The sequence below is a fragment of the Engraulis encrasicolus genome, chromosome 4 (genome assembly GCF_034702125.1).
Source record: "Engraulis encrasicolus isolate BLACKSEA-1 chromosome 4, IST_EnEncr_1.0, whole genome shotgun sequence".
NCBI lineage: Eukaryota > Metazoa > Chordata > Actinopteri > Clupeiformes > Engraulidae > Engraulis > Engraulis encrasicolus.
Window position 1 is genome coordinate 56,870,520 of NC_085860.1, and position 20,398 is coordinate 56,890,917.

At 41.2% G+C, this 20,398-nt stretch overlaps 2 protein-coding genes across 2 annotated transcripts; one reads left to right on the plus strand and one right to left on the minus strand.

The window, feature by feature from the left end:
- The first annotated feature begins 1,556 nt into the window (after positions 1 to 1,556).
- Positions 1,557 to 11,799, plus strand: tes (testis derived transcript (3 LIM domains)). Its single transcript, XM_063197769.1, has 8 exons — positions 1,557 to 1,670; positions 3,023 to 3,108; positions 6,983 to 7,568; positions 8,237 to 8,638; positions 8,898 to 8,962; positions 9,273 to 9,423; positions 9,761 to 9,919; positions 10,817 to 11,799. The coding sequence occupies exons 1-8, from the start codon at positions 1,644 to 1,646 to the stop codon at positions 11,003 to 11,005; spliced, it is 1,665 nt and encodes a 554-aa protein (XP_063053839.1). The 5' UTR covers positions 1,557 to 1,643; the 3' UTR covers positions 11,006 to 11,799.
- Positions 11,800 to 11,890: 91 nt separating this feature from the next.
- Positions 11,891 to 19,888, minus strand: cpa5 (carboxypeptidase A5). The gene is made up of 11 exons (XM_063197770.1): positions 19,676 to 19,888; positions 17,294 to 17,375; positions 16,746 to 16,880; positions 15,984 to 16,085; positions 15,198 to 15,299; positions 15,006 to 15,107; positions 14,407 to 14,517; positions 13,770 to 13,860; positions 12,683 to 12,882; positions 12,441 to 12,525; positions 11,891 to 12,135 (listed from the first exon to the last, which is right to left on the minus strand). Exons 1-11 carry the CDS (start codon positions 19,741 to 19,743, stop codon positions 11,948 to 11,950), a joined length of 1,266 nt encoding a protein of 421 aa, XP_063053840.1. The 5' UTR covers positions 19,744 to 19,888; the 3' UTR covers positions 11,891 to 11,947.
- Between the last annotated feature and the right edge of the window lie 510 nt (positions 19,889 to 20,398).

The window sequence follows — 20,398 nt, forward strand, 5'->3', positions numbered from 1 at the left end:
GTCCAGGCACTTCAGTTAAAAAGTCCAAAACAATCTTTATTCAGTGAGCTAGTACATTAAACATCATCAAAGCTAGTTGGCCCTACGGCCTTCACACACACACCCTGATGAAGGCTGTAGGGACGATACACATTTTTTAACCCACTTAATTCTTGTCTTGGGTTAGATGTGCGAAGGGCACCGTTGCTTTCAAGAAAAAAGGTTGATTCAATGGTCAAAATGTCCAGGATTTTTGTCAGACACAGGTGGCAACCCTATGCACAACCTGCCAGTAGATGAGACTCTGAAGACCTACATTTTAGGATGATATTGCTCTAGGGGCCAGATCAGTGGTTCTCAACCTTTTTTGAACAAACGCCCCCTTGACCTCATCATAAGCCTCCCAACGCCCCCTTGATATCATCATAACCTGCCAACGCCCCCCTTAGAATTGAAAAACAAAATACACGTATGCCTCCCCAATGGGAGCTAATCCCGCCCCCACTCAGCTGCATCCTTCTCAACACCCCCCTAGGGTTCCCCAATGACCCCTGGGGGGCTGTACCGCCCCCATTGAGAAACACTAGGCTAGAGGCTCTTGGCAACCAGCTACATTGATTGCATGATATTAAAAAGCATATCCGCAATGTTTAGGTCAGGAGTGTCTAAATCAAACTGACTAGGGGCAGAAATCGAAAACTGGAACAAAGTTGCGGGACGAACTCAATTTTTACTGTGTTTTTTATTTTAAAATGGACTAAAATTGTGGGTGCATGCACTTAATAAGGTAGAGAATGCGCGCACATCAGTGGCACAGGTGCTGGACAAAATAAAGTAAGTGAAGTAAATTACTAGGAGCATTAACAGTGTTGCGGACTTCTATCATTTACTTGCATGCACTTAATACTCATATATTTCACGCACACTCTTTCCCATCATACTGTACATGGTAGCTCAAATCCTGCACATATTATATTGCATATGAGTGTGAGCTGTTTCATTGGCCTGGGCCCACTATGTTCCGCTGTTAAAATCTTGTTTTACATTAAAATCTTAATGGTATACTGTTATACATTAACCGTAGGGGCCAACTGTAATACACATTTGATATGATCTTATGGAGGGCTGAAAAAAATGACTATGTGGCCCGTATTTGGCCCCCAGGCCTGAGTTTGACATCCCTGGTTTAGGTGAATAGCCTGGGCTGGGCCTACCTGTGACCTATCCATAGTTCTAACATGCACTGACAATATTTGGCCATAAGTAATAACATAATCAAAAGAGTTTTATACTCAATTCTAAATCTCACTGTTGGAGCCAGTGTAATGACCTATTGTAGCCTAAGAGGCTATGACTGCAGGCATCTAGTCCCTTCTTTGTTCTGGTTAGCTGCTAACTATAGGTTCTAGAATTCAAGCAATTTTGGTTGCACCTGTTTTCAGCCCAAACGCTCTCGGAACGTGACGGTGGGACTCGCTCACTCTGTGTACATGATGACACACCTGCATGTTCCTGCTTGCTATCTGCATTTTCTCAATAGCGGAAGTGAATAGGACTACGTCAGTTCTGCACACGCTGTTGGCGAGATCAGACCGTCCGAACACAGTTTCTTCAACTACTAGGCAGCCGGTTACTGCTTTGAGACCCAAACTACTATCAAGAACATGGAAATAGCCACGGAAGTAAAAAAGGTAACAGTGTCTGTCAAGGGGATTGGCTACTTTAGAATTAGACACATCGTAGGAATGAAGCGTTGTACAGAAACGATGCATGATTTTTAATTGGAGGATGTTTGAGACCCTTTGTATACAAATTTAATCTCAAACTGCAGCGACCTGTATTCACACGGGGCGTGGCAGTCCAAAGTTAATGGCACAAAACAAAAGCTTTTAAAGCATCATGGAAGGAAGTCGCTTTAAGAGGAACACTGTGCTATTGGGCAAGCATAAAATGAATGAGTGGATAGAATGTCTTTCTAAACTTCATAAAACATTCCGTTCAGACGGTGAAACTATGAAAGAATTGGGACGTGTCGGAGAGATCCGTCCGGTAGGCTACAAGACTCCGTCGGACCGTCGACAGCAGCTGCCGCGAAAGTGATCCTCATCCTAGTTATTTAGCCTATCGAGTGTATACGTGACGATTTCATTACGAATGATGCACACACACAGCCCTGAAACCACAGTTGAACTGGGCGACAGGGCCGCTGACAGCTGTGGCTGGGCCCAGGGCAATGTTATGGGAAACGCCCCCCTACCTAATAAGTACAATGTAATGGGGACCCAATTCTGGGCCCCTTCTCTTCCTGGGCCCGGGACAACTGACCCATTTCTCCCCACCTGTCGGCTTCCCTGTGGGTGGTACCTCGAGGTCTGCGGTAACTGAACCAGCTTCCCTTTCCCGTCCCGTTTTAATATCTATTTTAGTTGTTCATTTTTTTTTTTTTTGTAACAGGGTCAAAGACGTCCAAAAAGGAACTGTCATTCAGTGTAATGCATACCTTCTACTGACTGTAACTGTAAAAAACACGATTTTTAAATTGTTTCAAGTGAATGGATGACAGCCGAGGCTTTCATGAATTCACTGGAAAAAAATAAAATAAAAAGAGTCATGTTCCTTACAGTTACAGTCAGCAGAAGGTATCCGTTACACTGAATGACAATTCTTTTTTGGACATCTTTGACCCAACAGCAACTCTATTGGTTTCATAGCCATGGTTTTGTCTTTCCAAAGTTTACCACATAGCAATCAAAAGTGATGAAGCCAATTGGAGCCAATTTTGATTGGAGCAAATTTTGGTCCCCTAGGTAGGGGAAATTCTTTCTCTCCATTTATCCCATTTGGATTAGTGAATCACATTGAAGTACACACACTAGTCCGTAGCAGTGGGCTGCCTGCTGAGCAGCGCCCGGGGAGCTATAAAGTTGCTGAGTTGAACTTGTCAAAAACAAACTCATTCAGACCATGCTTTTCAAATGTGAATGGAGAAATGGGAAAATAAATTGTATGCGTTATTATCTCTCTTGTGTAATTTTGTGTATAGATGACCCTGGCGCATGAAATAGGAGCTGGGGCCAGCTGTTTGAAGTGCAAGGACAAATGTGAGGGATTTGAGCTGCACTTCTGGAGGTAATATTATATGGTTATTTATTGTGTATATTAAAGATATGTTTGCCTTCTATGCCTTTCTTCCAACAGGACATTAAGAGTGTGACAAGAAATGAACAGAGGAAAGTGAGGAAGGATAGGGAAATGACCACGGGCTGGAATGGAACCCAGGTCCTTATAAGGGGCAGTCATGGGTAAGCGGTGAGGGTGTCAGACTTGTAACCCAAAGGTTGTCAGTTCGACTCCTGACCCGCTAGGTTGATGGGGGGAGTAATTAACTAGTGCTCTCCCCCATCCTCCTCCATGACTGAGGTACCCTGAGCATGGTAGGCCTACCATTCCGCCGCACTGCTCCCTTGGGGCACCATTGAGGGCTGCCCCCTTACACGGGTGAGGCATGAATGCAGTTTTGTTGTGTGCAGTGTTCACTTGTGTGCTGTGGAGTGCTGTGTCACAATGACAATGTGAGTTTTAGTTTCCAATTGGGCTTTCTTTCTTTCAATAAGGGCACATGCTTGTTGCAGGATACGCACACGTGCACTTTCCATGTACTTTTCATGCACGGACGCGTTGCCATGCGAATATTATTTCAGTGTTGCACGCGGTAGAGCATCAGACACAATATATTGCAATGATGGACAATATATTAATGAGTGCCCCATTGGCCATCTGCCCCCTGCAGGGTCAGATTAAGATGGCCTGGGGGCCCTCGGAAAGCAACTTGTAAAGCAAACAGTGTAATAATTACAAGACATTAAGGATAAGATGTCTACCAACTCTACTCAACACTACAGACATTTTTTTCAATATTGCATCTTATCATAATTCTGCAATTTTTCACTTTTGACCCACTTTAACTGGCGACTTGGGGCCCGTAGGCTGCAGCCATATGTAGCCTGTGCAATAATACGACCTTGGCCCCCTGCCTCTGGTATCGTGTGTTGTGCTCTGATCGCTCTGAAGCAAATGTGCTCGGTCACACATGGTTGTGTGTGTAATGTAAGGCTCACAGCAAGCATGTCCCTGCCTGGCCTATGCAACGGCTCCTGAGCCGACCAATCCACTGCACCCTCTATTCTATTGTTTTACCTTGCATGGGGGAATTCCATATTCCAATTCACACGATTCCCTAGAATCTCCCCAGGTGGCCCTCTTTTATTTTCTTGATTTCCTACCTGTAACAGTTTCGGAGATGAGGCCCTCCAAACTTTGGGTGTCACGCCCACTTTTTAAGCCCAGGAATTGTCTTCTTCCAGTTATAGTCTGAAGACCGATACAGGTAGTGAAATTGTCATGCCCCCTCAGTCTGACCTTGTCTATCATATAATGTTCTTAGTAATAGCATAGCTTGACTAGCTTTTGATATATTAAGCCATGTTATAGCCAGTATCTGTCTTCAAATGAAAGGTAGAGGTGTCCAAACCTTGTCTGCAAATTTTGTAAGCAATTCCTAGGCTCGAAAAGTGGGCATGGCATCCAAACTCCGTAGAATGATAAAACATGGAATGACTCATGTATACGGTCAAAGTCCTTTTTGTCCATGATGCAAGTTACGCAGTGCTTGAAAAATGCTCACAGGACACTATTTTCTGTATATTTAATACATGGGAGGTATAACGACCCAATTATAGAACAATGTAAGCGTGCCAATATGCTACATGTACAGTTGAGGACGATATTATTAGCCTCCCTCCTGAAATTAGACATTTCTCTTGATTTCTTAGTGAGAATGACCATTATGAACCGTTTCTGTTATTCTTGAAACAATTACACTGATGGAGATAATGTCCAATGAGTTGAATTTGCATTTTTCTATCGTTACAATGAGTTTAAACAAAAAAGGGCAAAAATGACAAGGACAAAATTATTAGCCCCGTGATCATTAATAGTCAATATGACGCCATTTATGAACCAAAACTGACAACAGGCACTTTGATCAGTTGTTACCTAAGTTGGCACATGCCCCACTAGGGATTTTGGCCCATTTCTTCACTGCAAAGTGTTCTAGCTGGTCCAAATTGCTTGGATGCTGAGCATAGACATTTGCCACAGACTCTCAGTGGGATTGAGGACTGGACTTTGAGCGGGTCATTCCAGTATCATGGTTTTAGTGTCCTTGAAGAACCTCTGAACTAATTTAAATGTTTACTTTGGGTTACAATGTTGTTGGAGGACCCAGCAATCCAGATGCAGAGTCCCTGTGTCTGAGACTGAATAACAGTCGAAAAACTTGATGCCCCCACCACTATGTGTAACTGTGGAAACTGCTTAGTCTCATTAGACCAAAGAAGCATTGGACACCTGCCTAGATGATTGTTATTGACCTGGCCTCACCTGGAGTTTTTATTTCAAGAAAGACAGCTGTTAGGGCTTGTCATCATATTGGGCTTTGGGGCCATCATCACAGAAGAACCCTTTTACTAAAGGCAGTGCATATCAGAGTGTCATTGAGCTTTGCCTATGAACATTTGAAAGTCAAAAATGAGTTTTGAAAGTCTCTGCTTTCATCTGATGAGATTCAATTGCACCTGCTTTGATGCATGAATTCTGCTTCTGTCAGGTGAAGAAAGGGATAGTCCTTAAAACTTTATAACACGGTTTCCACAATTAAACATGTTGGTGGAAGCATCATTCTGTGGCAGCCTCAGCCACAGGAAACCTTGTTTGGGTGTACGGCACCATAAAAACAGAAGTCTATGATAGAATGTGGAAGGTGACCATGCACAAACATAATCATACAGGAAGCTAAGATCTTCACTGGATCTTTCAATAAGATAATAACCCAAAACTTCCATCCAAATTGTTCAAATGTTCTTCAAAGTTACTAAAACCATGATCATGTTGTGGTTCAGATCTCAATCCTTTAGATAGTCTTTGAGGATTGCTGAAAATGAATGTCCATCCTCAACATCCATGCAATTTGGATCAGGTTAACTATTTGTAATGAAAAAAATGGGCCAAAATCCCTGGTAGGGCATGTGCCAACATAGTTAACAACTAATCAAAGTGCCTGATGTCAGTTTTGGTTCATAAATGGCACTCTATTGACTATTAATGATAAGGGGGCTAATAATGTTGTCCTTGCCATTTTTACCCTTTTTTGTTTAAACTCATTGTGAAAATGGAAAAAATCCAAATTCAAGTCATTGGACATTATCTCCATAAGTGTATTTGTTTCCAGAATAACAGAAACGGTTCATAATGGTCCTTCTCACTGAGAAATAAAGAGAGATGTCTAATTTCAGGAGGGGGGCTTATAATATCATCCTCAACTGTATATCTGACTCCTCTATCGTAAAAAAAGCTGCATCACAAGATAATCAAGAAGCATTTCTCAATTGATGCCATTTAAGAAGCAGCAGAAAGATAGTGAATTGAAGTTTCATTGAGGTATCAGTGGAGTAGGACACCCTGACTTTCCCGCGCCAGAGACGCTTTGACTACTAGACTGCCATATTGTGTGTCTAATTGGCCGTTTCAGCAATATGCCTCCTTTTATGAAAATGTGAAAGACTTGATGCATATCCAACCATTTACCAAGGTTGAACCTTATACTTTGAAAAGAGAGGTCACAGAACATTGTATGTTGGCATGGCTACAGTCATTCACACAGAAATGAACTAGACAAGACAAGACACGTATGTTGGGGGCTGGGTAGCTGTTAATGTTAGTCCTGTGCTGTTGAGTAAGGCTAAGGATGAAGGATTTCCTGTATCTATTTGCAATCTTGAAAGTATAATTTCAGAAAAGCCCAACATTAAGGTATACAAGTAACAATGCTGCAAAATGGTAATGCAATTCTCGACTAGGACTTTTAACCCTGAACATTTTGGATATGACCTACTCTGGTAAATAAACACTATGTTCACATGCTGACTAAAATACTTTTTTGTAGGAAAATTTGTCGCAATTGCAAATGTGGCCTTGCGGATCATGACGTGCAGATGGAATCAGCTGAGAATAAGAAGGTGGGTAGGCTGTTTGCAGACACCAAGTACACCGGTCTCATTGACAAACTGAAGACTGGTGGACCCTATGCTGCCGAGAAAAGCCATCAAGTCCGTCCTCCAAGCACATTCGCCAAGACATGGCAAAACACGGCACGGGCAGACATAGCACAGGCATTCACTGCACACCTAGACCCCGCCCGGCCAGACCCCTCTCGCCAAGACCCTTCTCGCCAAGACCCTTCTCGCCAAGACCCCTCTCGTCAAGACCCCTCTCGCCAAGACCCCTCTCGTCAAGACCCCTCTCGTCAAGACCCTGCAGGGCCAGGTGTGGCACGGCAACACACAGCAAGCCAAGATGCGGCACGCCCAGGCTCCACACGCCAAGACCCTGCACGGCCAGACCCCTCACGCCCAGATGCCGCACCCCAAGACGCGGCACGGCCAATCGCCGCACGCCAAGATGTGGTACGGCCAGACACTGCAAAAATGGCCACTTTAGAGTGGACACCACCCGTGACAAATAAGCATCTGGTAAGATTTGACCCTGGATTACAATGTTTTTAGATGGAACACGCACACACGCAAACGCACACACACACACACACACACACACACACACACACACACACACACACGAATTGTGTAAAAACACAAGATACTGCTGGTACGCATAACAGACTGTATTTACCAGCAAGAAAAGACAGTCGAAAAGAACTGAGAACCCCGGGTTTGGTGTTAAACACTTAAAGCCCTGTTTTCAGATCATTTGTAATGGAAAAAAAGACACCTGCTGCTATTCTTCATTACTGTGGTAGCACGTCTCTAGCCTGGCTGACCTCGCCAGACGTAGCTTCATTTAAAAATAAATGATCCCCAAATCGTTTTTTTGAATGTCATGACCAAAAGCTCACAATTGGGTAAAATAGGATAAGCATTTCAAATTCCAACAGAGTTCACCCTTCCCTCCACTAAGTTTTTTGAATCTGGCTGTCTGAGACCCTCTGCATGAGTGAAATTACAGTATAGTAAGGATATGCTAAGACTAGGCAGGTTAGCGCAACAACCCACTGCCAAAACACCTTCCTCTGCAACGGAAGCCCCGAAACAGTCATTCTTTTAAAACCTATTAAACTAAAACAGTTAAGTGTAACGCAATGCCACGTAATGTTTTCCTTTTTTTTTTAAAATGACCGCCACAGGTGACGGCCTATATACAGCTGCTACCTCCTGAGAGGCGGCCCATTGCGGGCACCGCTGGCGCTGAGTATCGCAAGCAGCAGATGGCCAGGCAGCTTCCTGAGCATGACCAGGAGCCGTCCTGCTGCCACGACCTTTCTCCGGGAGAGGTGAAGGTCATGCAGCAGTATGTGAAGAAGTGCAAAACTGAGGCTCTCGGTATGGGGGACCTCAAACTACCAGAGGAAATGGCTGCCGTGGCTGCACAGGCGGAAGGAGGAGGGGAGGCAACAAGCGGTCCTGGAACCGACACCAAAAATGCAAAGGGGCCTGACGGTGGACCAGAACAAGGTTCTAGAGGGACCATCTCTAAAATTGGATCAGCTGGTGGGCCAAAGAATATAGGCTCTGTACCCAGGAATTATGTGAGTACAATTTGATACATTTTGAAAATCCACTCTGAGACCCACTATTTGAACATCTTTTATGGATTATGGATTATTATATATATACTGGAGTTTCTGAGGAGTTTGCTATTAGTAAGAAGGCGTGAGCCAAAATCCAGGTCTTACGGGGGTTTCCGAATTGTTCCTTTCAAATTATAATTTTGGTATGTGAAAAACAAAAGCCATTTTTTAGAAATAATTTGCAATAACAGCATTGATCTTTTCCTCCATATGACAGTTGTGCAACCAGTGCCAGCAGCCAATGAAAGAGGGGGAGCCAGCCGTGTATGCTGACCGCGCAGGGTATGAAAAGCTGTGCTGCCTCACAAAGGCAAACAAAACATCAATACAAATCATCAATTTTTGGTCAAAAATGAGTGAATGTCATTTTGGGATATTTCAGACCTCCTTTATCATGTAAAGAAAGAAATGTAGTGTTTTTAATGACAAAGTAAAGCAAATAGGAAGTTAAGGCCTTTTGCCTTTGCACTGCTCCTTATTTTTGGGACAAGATTCAAAGGTAGAGTGCCTTAATTTCATAAATATAACTTTTTTATTCAATTTTGATGATACTCTCTTTAACTTAGACCTTGCTTATGCTTTCTTATAAAAGGTATGAAAAGCTGTGGCATCCCGCGTGCTTCGTGTGTTGCACCTGCACCGAGTTGTTGGTGGACATGATTTACTTCTGGAAGAAGGACAAGCTTTACTGTGGTCGCCATTATGGGGAGAGTGAAAAGCCCCGGTGCGGAGGATGTGATGAAGTCAGTGGCCTTTTATTCATTTATGTATTTCATTATGCATTATCAAAGTGGGCCATTATATACTTTGTATATTTGATCACATTTTCAGTTTAAATGTTTAGGGCAATTTACTAGACGATTTCACGTTAATGTACTTATGTACATTTAATGTACATAGGACTGTTACTGGGTCCTGTCTTGTACTTTAATGTCAGTCTTGTCAGGCCTGTGCATGTCTATATTTTTGTCTTTGCATGGGATGGAGAGAAACGTAATTTCAATCTCCTTTTATGACCTGTGTGCATTTGAAGAGGCTGACTCAACTTGACTTGACTTGTGATGCATTTGTGTATTACAGTTGATCTTCAGTAACGAGTATACTCAAGCAGAGAACCAAAACTGGCACTTAAAGCATTTCTGCTGTTATGACTGCGACTGTGTCCTGGCTGGGCAGACCTATGTCATGGAGGACATCCATCCTGTCTGTGAGACCTGCTACATGAAGAATCATGCTGTGGTGAGGAACTGAACTACCTCTCGTCAAAGTCCCTAGTACAGGCCAGGTGGGGGGGTGTTAATTTCGAGCCCGGCTGCAAATTATTATAGCATTTGCATTGGCTACTTTTGGATGGACAAAAAGATGACAAAAAGTCGAATACAGTATCTGTGTTGTCCTTTATGTAGAAGCATCAGCAGATTGTAAAGAAAAAAAGAGTGCTTTTGCAAAGAGGAGTGAACAAATATTGGCACATCAACATGTGCCACGCAGATAGACTCTTACCCAAAAAAAGACTGATACTGTTTTCAGGCTGACCAGAAAGGTGCTGGTGCCCACAGTAATGTTGGACCGTAAGTGCTTAATTGCGAACTATCCGCATTCATACCAGCTCTGAACTTTTCTGCACGTGACTGTGTGTTACCCCGATAAACCTGCTGATGTCCACGATGTCATCACGGTTTGCAGAGGAAAGCCAAATCTTTTTTGGTTCGCATTGCAAAGCAACTTTCTGGTTTGTGAACGCTAAGATCGGCAGCGTGAACAGCTGGCCGGTTCGCTACTAGGTGCGAAAATGGGCACCGGCACGGTTTTCAGTCAGCCTGAATGCGCCATGTGTGCTGTAATTAAAGCTAGAGGTGCTGCAACAAAGTATTAGTTGAAGGGTGTGCATATTATGCAACCATGTTAATGTAAGATTTTTATTTTCTATTTTTGTGAAGCACAGGTGAGTTTGTTTCTCAATTGCATTGCACATGTTAATGCCTTAGATTGAAGGTGAAAAATAGTAATGAAACAATTTATCTTCCTGTCATTGTTTACACCACAAAAACCTTCCATTTGAACAGAGGTGTGTAGACTTTTATAGGCACTGTATTTATGTACTTACTTACTTATTTACTTATCTTTTCTTTTCAGAAATGTGTGGCATGTGACCTCCCCATTGAACCTGAAGCGCAGCGTGTGTCCTTTGGAGACAGCCACTGGCATGCGGAGCCACAGTGTTTTCAATGTGGTGGTTGTTCCAAGTGCCTCATTGGCCAACGCTTCATGGTTGTCAAAAACAAGCTCTGTTGCTCTGTTGAGTGCAAGAAAGCCTGTCTGTAGGCCACTCTCACTGTAAGGTTTCCCCAAGTCATTTACAGCCTTAAAAAGTGCTTTTCCTACTGAATTGTAAGATTATACCAGTATATACCCAGTACTTTTTTTGGTACAGTATCTGCTGGTTTCTCAGTAACTAACTGCAATATAATATAACAGTTAGTGGTGTCTGATTTCATGTGTACATTCCAAGGGGTATGAACTACTCCAACCCTGATGGGTTCAGTTTCAGTTAATGTCAGCCCTAAGTCATTAAATAGTGGCACCACGTATCATACATTACGCACCTTTTTGCTTTAAGTATTTTTTTTTACTTTGAAATTGTTAATTAAAATGAGTATGCATTAAAAACGGTGATATAATGGTTATTTTTATCAAGTACTTGTGCCACCACTTATGAAATACCGCCCTTGTCAGTCTACTCCAGTGGTTGTTAACCTGGGGTGCGGGCACCCCCTGGGGGTGCACAAGAGATTTCAGGGGGTGCACGGCATTTTGTTTGTTTTAAGGTTGTGACCAAAATTCTGATAGCAAACACTATGATTAGCCCAAATCAAAACCAAATTAAAAGATGTTTGGTCCCCATGTAAAGCCATTAGGGTTTTGATCAATGTCTCAAGCAATTAACATTGTAATTAATCACTTAAATAATTTTTAGTGCGTATATACGTGTAGAAGTTTGGATGGGGGGTGCGTGGCTTGTCTTGGGCACAGGTAAGGGGATGCTTTAAGAAAAAAAAAGGGCAAGAACCACTGGTCTACTAGACGCTGTTTGCGGGGTTAATGCTGTTACAGAACAATCCTACCATCAGGGGCACAGTTTGACTTTCCCCCCTACTTTGTAGCATGCACACACAAAAAAAGTAAACACACAAAAAAGAGTATTTCACATTTGTTGCACATTTTCTTTAATTTAGCTAATTCAATTTTCCAGTGTTTGTTTCTTCTTTAAATGGCATTTGCTTTGGTATGCTCCATGATGGCCATCAGAGCAAGCCATGTCTCCTGTGCGGTTGGAAGGATCTGATTGGCTGGCAAGATGAAACCATAGCGACCTGTATCCCTCAGCTCGAATGTGTAGGAATACTTGATGCCCTGGTTATAGGTCCAGTCAACGGTACTTCCACTGGCTTGATCTTTAAAATAATAACTTAGTTAATATAGCACAGTTCAGAAATGCATGCAGCTCAATGTGTTTTAAATGACAGTTATAAGGTTGGATAAAAACTAGGGGTGGGACTTGTTTTTTGTTTTTTTTTTACTTTGTAATTAATTAGTCAAATAATATTAGTCAAATTAGCCCCCCCCCCACTGAGGTGTTTCTGTATACAAAGTCACACATAAATTGAGTTTGAATTTTTGTATTAATTAATTTCCTTATAATTAATTAATTGATTATTCACCAAATGACTGTAATGGTGATACTACTCAGGTTACTCACAGATGGTGTTGATGATGCTGCCATATCTGTAGCGTGTGCCATACAGAGAGGCCAGGTCAGTAATGGCTTTTTGTGCCAGGGAATGCTGCAAATACAAAAAAAATGTTTGTTAATGCAATTAATTAATAATTCAACGTCATCGTTTGTAGATGTTGCTGATCAGAATACTGATACCATTCAGAAAAGAAACAATATTAAATTCATATAATCCTGTAAATTCTGCAAATTCCATTCAGACCTACCAGTTCAGCTTGGTCTTTAGCAGGGGTCCTGGTGTAGCCGTAGGGGTACAGAAGCATTTGGGAGTAAGCGTGAATGGATACAAAAGCCTTCACGTTTCCGTGGGCCTTCACAAAGTCCACAATTGATTTCACCTCAGACTCCGAATGAGCGCTTGGGCCTCGGAAGGTCTCGGAACAAGGATTTCCACTGGCACCAGAACCTGTTCAAAATATTGTTATCCAACCAGTGATAATTAAAAATGTAAGGATTATTAGATTTGTTCATATACGTTTGCAAGTTAAAGATGAGGAAAATACAGTAGTGACCGTGTGTTTAAATGCCCTCTTCCTCCTCCATTGGCTACAGAACTGCTTGACCAAAAATGTAAAAGAAATATCTAATATCCCTTTCTAATCAGATGAAGGAACCCTTTGTGCTATTCAGAGTAAGAATGAATTGTGTTACAAATTCAGCTCACCACTGTCATTGTTTTCAACATCAGTTATTCAATAATCTTCATAAATGAGGAACACGTGTCATGAACATTGGGTCTGGTGCTTTTTTTTATGACTGGTCTGGTTGGTAAATGCAGTGCTGCTGTCTGCAAAATTCAGGTTTTAATGTTATTCTTAATTATCTGCTGTCATTTGCTGGCAGCTGTTGGTAGTGTTGTATGAGTTAATAAGGATTCTCTTGCAGTCTTCTGTCCTATGTGCTGGGACATTTTCTTCATATCAATATGAAAAGCATGAATTATTTGGCATATCATCAATTTCTTTTCTTAATTTTTTGAGACTTTTTCTGTGTTTATAAGTAATACTTGTAAAATGAACAGCAAATGCGTGGGAGAGAGAGACTGGGGAGGATTGGGAATTTACCTCAGGCGGGAATCGAACCCGGGTTCCTGGCATACAGTGACTTAGCCATTTGAGCCAAGGCTGGCATATCATTAATTTCTTGCTAAAACTGACTGATTTAGTTAAGTCTTTGGACTGTGGTTATTTTCCTCATATTTTTGCACTCAAGAACACGTCTTCCATTTGGCATGTAGGGCATACAGCCTAGAAAAATAACATGTCAGACAAGTGTCCTCATGGTTATACAGACCTCCAAAGCCGGCATCCCAGTTTCTGTTTGGGTCCACTCCAACACAAGAGGAGCCAGGGTTAGGCTTTCTTGTCTTGCGCCACATGCGATTCTTTAAAACATACGAGAACTTTTAAGTTGGTTGAAATGTTACCACTTAGTGTCTGTCTGATAAAAGACAGAAACCCAGTGCTTACCCAGAATTCAAAATATAATAGTCTTGTGTCAAAGACTTTGTAGGCAAGCTAAATGGGATCTAGAGAAACCTATGCCTATATTCCTTGTAGAATAAAAAGGCAATGATCTACTTATATGCCTTAGCCATAAGTCAGAAGTGCAACTAATGCAAAAATGCTACAGCTAAAATTCTAACCAACAAAGACCAGAGATCATTTGAGATCACAGAGGTCATTGCACTGGCTCCCATTTAAGTTTAGAATTGAGATTAAAACTCAAGTATTCAATGGCCTAGGCCCTAAAGATATTGCAGATATGATAGAGCAATATCATCCTGAAAGATCCCTTAGGACTTCAGAGGCTCCTCTGCTGGTTGTGCTCTGAGTAAAATCAAGAATTATGTACAAATATATTTGTAATTCTCATAGCTGAATGTCCCACGTGTCCATGGTTGGAATGACAGTAAAACATACACACTTACAGAGACGTGTGTGTAATGATAGCCATCAGGATTAGTGACGATCTCCAGAAAGATGTCCATGTTGTCAAGGATTGCAGTGACAGCCTGGTCATGCCCATAATCTTGCACAATCTAGGAAAAATAAAGCATGTTAATAACCAAAAAATTGCAACACGTCATTATTCCTAATGAAAGACAAAGACAAGTTTTGTTGATAAATATGTGAAACAAGCAACATCTTATAATATATTAACAATTGTATGGGCTTAAAATAATGGTAAATAATGGTAGGGAATATTTTTCAAAATATTGACTGTGAAGTGTCCCCTATCTTTATATACAAACCATGGCTCACGTGCCCTTGCATCTGTAACATGCTATTTTTGTTAAATGTCCTCAACCCTTTTTACTTCATGTTGTACCAGATGTGAATCAAGTGGCTTAAATAGTGGAAATACATTTTCCAAATGTCATCTCCTGCCAATGAAATATACTGAATAAAAGAACATCCAAATAGAAAATGTCCTAAAGATATATTTCTTTTTGGATATCCAAAATATATCCAAAAAGAACCCCCCCCCCCCAAAAAAAAAAAAAAAAGAAACCTAAACAAACTGTACCTTCTTTGCAAACCAAGTCCCACTGGCCTGAGTGACCCACTCACGGGAATGAATTCCGGTATCGATCCAGATGGCAGGACGATTGGATCCGCCTGTGCTGAACTAGGAGATAGATATAGGTATTTGTGTGTGAGATTCCTATTTAACTATGAAACAAACCATGACATTGGGTTGCAGTTAGTAGAGATTTACCTTCAGCACATTAAGAGGACGGCCCTCGTAGCTCTGACCAATTACAATTTTGCTCACGAGGGAAGGGTTTTCAGCCACCAGCATGTCCATGAAACTGTATATCTGAAATTTCAAAGCTCAGAGTTACTACATTTCGTAACATGACATTTAGCTGACATTTTTATCCAAAGTGTCTCAGTTATTATTACAGGGTATTGGTTCAAAGCTGGAGCATTGTGGGGTTAGGTGCATTGCTCAGGAGCATTTGTGTGTAGGGATATAGCCTACCTTCTTCCTAATGGTAAGGGTGGGATTTAAACCTGTAACCTTGTGATCTAAAGATCAATTCCCGATAACCACTAGGTCAAGGGGAGCATTCTTTGTCAGGTACTGCAAAATTACAATGTAACCATTATGCATTGTGATGGCAAAGTGTGCATGCACCCTGCACAGACTGCTGCTGCATTTGCCATCTTGAACGCGCCCATGAAGGGTCCCTCTGTTTTGGTACAGTGGTGCACCATCAGGCGTGGGCCGACTGGCGGCCCCTGAGAGGGGCGGCACCATTGCGAAACCCCGCCCCCAACGACACGAAAATCGCTGATCACTGCTATTTCATCATACTATTCCCACGCTATTACCGCACTATTGTAATAAAAACACGTGTCATTTTCCATCAGGAGTTATTAGCGTTTTTTCGCCGGCCGGCGGGGGCTGGGTGCCACAGGGGGCGTCACCTGGGGCACCAGTCATTGTAGTATCGCCACTGGACACCATTGCATGAGAGGATCTTGGTAGCAGACTGACCTCATCGATTGTGTGGTAGTTGGTATAATCATAGTCGTCTGTGCTCCTAAGCTGGTGCTGACGAGCGCCAAACATCCCTTGTTGCTCTTCATCCAGGACATCCTTAAAAGTATGCAACACACTTTTGGTCAACCAATCACGCAAAGGACAATCGGAACACAATAATATTTCCTTTAATGTCAAGGGGTGTAGTGTAACTAAACTAAAGTCCTGTAGATTTAGTATTGCAAGTGTAACCCAAGTTCAACCCAAGTTTAAATAGTAGCAATTGTAAGACCCTAATTGGCAAACTTTCATGAAAGAAATCCTTCACCATAATGCTGTATGATAGCCAATTGTAAATTTCAAATTGACCTGATATACTACCTGACATGTTAAGTAACTAAATGATTTATGCTAAATGGAACATTTTCACAGATGTGCATTCAGCATTTCAAATAGAAATTCAGTCAAAATTCACTTTTTCACAAAAGCACTGGCCAACACAGCAACACAACTCAGACTAGATCTTTGGGGAAGTGTAGATACTAAATACTGTAAACCTATTTGAAACACTGCTGTGGAAGGAGGTCAGCTTTACCACAAATGTGTTGTAAATCCATGGTATGAACATAAAGCATGTCCCATATTTTCAGCCTATGTCTGTGTCTGTTTGTATAGGCCTGTCCGGGGCACTTCCTTGCATTTCTACAACCAATAAACTAAGCTGTGTGCTTTCCCCAAAAGCATTCACTTTTCCTTAGCATTTGTTCATGTCCTGACCTGAACATTCTCCATCATTACTGAGTAATGAATACTATGGGAGTCCAGATACATCTTGACCATCTCAAGACTCTGGGAAGGAACACGGACATCCACAGGAAGAGTTGAATGAACTGGCTCTGTCCAGAAGTCCAGCTGAAAAAAAGAAGAAATATCTTTTTAGTCGTGCGACAACTAAAGGTCTCCTTAATAAAGTAGTGAGATTAAATGTCATTCAGATAGTAGTATTATTAACACATTTTAGCACATTTACCGTCACAAAATGGGATGAATTTAAGAAAAACGTTCTTAAGCTCTTGAAAAATTGTCAACAGATATTGATTTTTTAAAAGTCTCATAAACCCTGAGATTAAGTGTGAAAAAAATGGGAAAGAGTGCTTTTGAAGGAGAGGAATCTGCTACTACGTATTGTCATTTACATGTTCAATCAAAGAGACAATTGAAGTTGATATTTGACAGAAAGTCAAAAGTCAAAGAGTGCAATGTGCTTTGTAGGGCTTATACAAGTACTACTCTTAGAGACTCTGAGTAAGTTGGTGTGGCATTACCTCAAGTTCTTCGATTTGAGAAAGTTCCTCCAAAAGATTTATTTCACCTTCATCTCTTGCAGTTATGCGAAGAACTTGATGCCTGGAGAGATGGGATATGCATGTAAGTGCAATGCATAATATTTCAGTTCTCAATTCGAGACAGTGGAGTGGAGTGTTTGTGTGTGTTTAGTATAGTGAAATCAATGCTTAGAAATACAGTAGATCAAACAATAGTAATCTCTAAGAATCTGTACTATCGGCTACATGTAGCCTAATGGGTTGCTTTGTATAGAGGGGTAGCCGATGCCTAATGATCAGGCTTGGTCTTGGAATCAGAAGGTTGCTGGTTTGAATGCCATATCATCCATGGCTGTAGTGCCCTTGAGCAAGGTATCTGACCTCACATTGCTCCAGGTACCGTGACTAATACCATTTATGTTTAAATAACTAAGTTGTGAAGTGAAGTGTAATTTTATGTAGTGTTATACCATTTTACTGACGCCAGACTATCAAGTCTTTACCGACCACGAGTCCACCATCTCATTATCTAATCTCCCATCCTTGTCTTGCTCTTGTGGCCTTGTGTGCTTCACTGACGCCCCCCACCTCCTTCTAGAAAAAAGTAAAGTTTCCCTGCTTTAAACCAGGGCACAACCATTTTTGAGGGACTTTTGCCCATTTAAAGGGACACTGTGTGAGATTTTTAGTTGTTTATTTCCAGAATTCATGCTGCCCATTCACTAATGTTACCTTTTTCATGAATACTTACCACCACCATCAAATTCTAAGTATTCATTATGACTGGAAAAATTGCACTTTTCATACATGAAAAGGGGGATCTTCTCCATGGTCCGCCATTTTGAATTTCCAAAAATAGCCATTTTTAGCTGCAAAAATGACTGTACTTGGACCATGCTAGAAAATCTTGTTGATTACTTAGTAAACTTTCATGTAAATATCAAATTTGGCAATAGGCAGCCCAGTTTCAATGAGCAGCATAGTTGCAGTACCTTTTTTGACCATTTCCTGCACAGTGTCCCTTTAATATTCCGATTGCAAATGAGAAAATAATGAATAACACTTCTATCGTGAATGACATCTTGCCTTGCATTGCGAGGCCAGAGGCACAGACACAAGGAGAGGATGGGAGGTTAGATATTGAAATGGACATCTACTTGACGACAATCCCGACCCCCTTGCAGATGGGCACTACTGGGTCCTAAGGTTCTGGGTGGGTTTTTTTTGCCCCTTAGACCCCAACAAACATTTTTCCTCACCCTTATTGCTCCTGAAGAAACACTGTTTATTTAGAGACTGCACCAACAGCCCTTGAGCACCAACACCTATGAAGCTACTCATAGAACTACCCCATGCTCAAAGTTACTGCACCACCATATATCATCATTCTATGCTGACCACTGAATAAAAGATGATTCACTTCTATGCAACATTGACCACATTTCCCAGATGCAAGGGAGGGTAAGGCAAGCAAAAACAAACATGTACGGTAATGCCAACTTGAAACAATGTAATGCCAACTTGAAACAATGTAGGCCTAATTATTCACGAAACATTACTATAACAGAGTGCAAGTGCAAATGTCATAACAACAATACAACAATAGTAATATTAAGAAATCGATTTAAACCATGCTTTATTATGATTATTATTATAGCCAATAAAATAAAATTAAGTAAAATAAAAGTTGAATGGTTGTACTAAGAGTGGGTAGTGAAAAGCATCAGCATTTTAATGTCCAAAGCAAGGCAGTTTCTAAGTCGAACCAAATACAGTAGCAGATAAATGATGTCTCTCCCTGGTTTGTGTGGATAGTAGCTTGAGTAGTTCTCCAGATCAATCTGCAAGGAGTGTACTTTTGTAGTTCTGCCATTAAGTCATTTAAAACAAGAAGTAAGGCCTTTTGCACCATTTCTGTAGGACACTGATATCCAGAATAGGGACCTTAAAACCGGTCAAGTATTCCATACTTTTGGTTCAAAACGGGTTCCCTGCTGCTGTATTTAAAAGAGCTTAATCTTGGAGAGGTAGAGCATATGGAAGAACAAGAAGGAAAATATGTTTTCAAAAACATTTTTTATCCAAACTCGAAGACATTAAACACTGCATTTAATGTTATGAAATCCACTTACATGTAGTTTAGAGAATATAATAGCCTATAATTTTAGGCCTATAAAAATAGACAATCAGGCATGTCATACAATACCATGTTGTGTGAAAAACTGTGACCACTTAAATCTTCTTAAGACTGTTGCCATCAAAAGCCAGAGTTTGTCAGCTACTTATTCTTAATTTCATCATATCAGAAAAATATCTGCTATACAGATACAGATACCTACTACCTACTTTGTCACAGAATAAAATGCGTTTTCCATAACTCACCCATCAAAACGTTCTTGTGCACAGAGCACAGCCACAATTAAAGTGGCAAAAACCAAAGGGCCCTTCATTCCTTTGTGGATTGGTAGTCACTGGTTTTTGACACTGTGCGGATGTCTATTTATTTCACAAAGATGTGGTCACATGACTGTAAGGAAAATTATCAAGTTGAATTGGTATACATTTGGACAAGTAGGCCTAAGTCCTGCTGCTGTTTTCCCCACATATCTTCTATTTATAGTATGGGAACTGATAGGGGGGCAACACCTGCATTTGAAAACAGTTTCCATGTCAAGAAAAATATACAAAACACATTGAAGTTTGTAATCATAAACATTGTCTCTCACGGAACAATTGGTAGTAGGGACAGGCAGGACTCCACACCTCAATATTGGCCTGTTGTCGTGTGATTTTTTAGAGCTAATTTTTACTTGATTGTAGTGAAGGGCCATTTGTTTTCAGGGCTTGTCGGGCACACGCAGACACCGTTCTTAGGTTGCTGTTCGTGCTGTCCTTAAGATCAGAATGAGTGGCATCATGGTAAAATCTGCAGCAACAGGACAAAACAAATCACATAATGATTAATGGGAAATACTTATTTCCAGGTGAAAAATTGCAGATCTTTTTATCCTCCCAAGGATACAATGCATTGGAATCTGCTACACAAAGAACGTAGTATTTTTTTTCCCACAATATAAACCAATTGTTTTTTTAAAATGTTTTTCA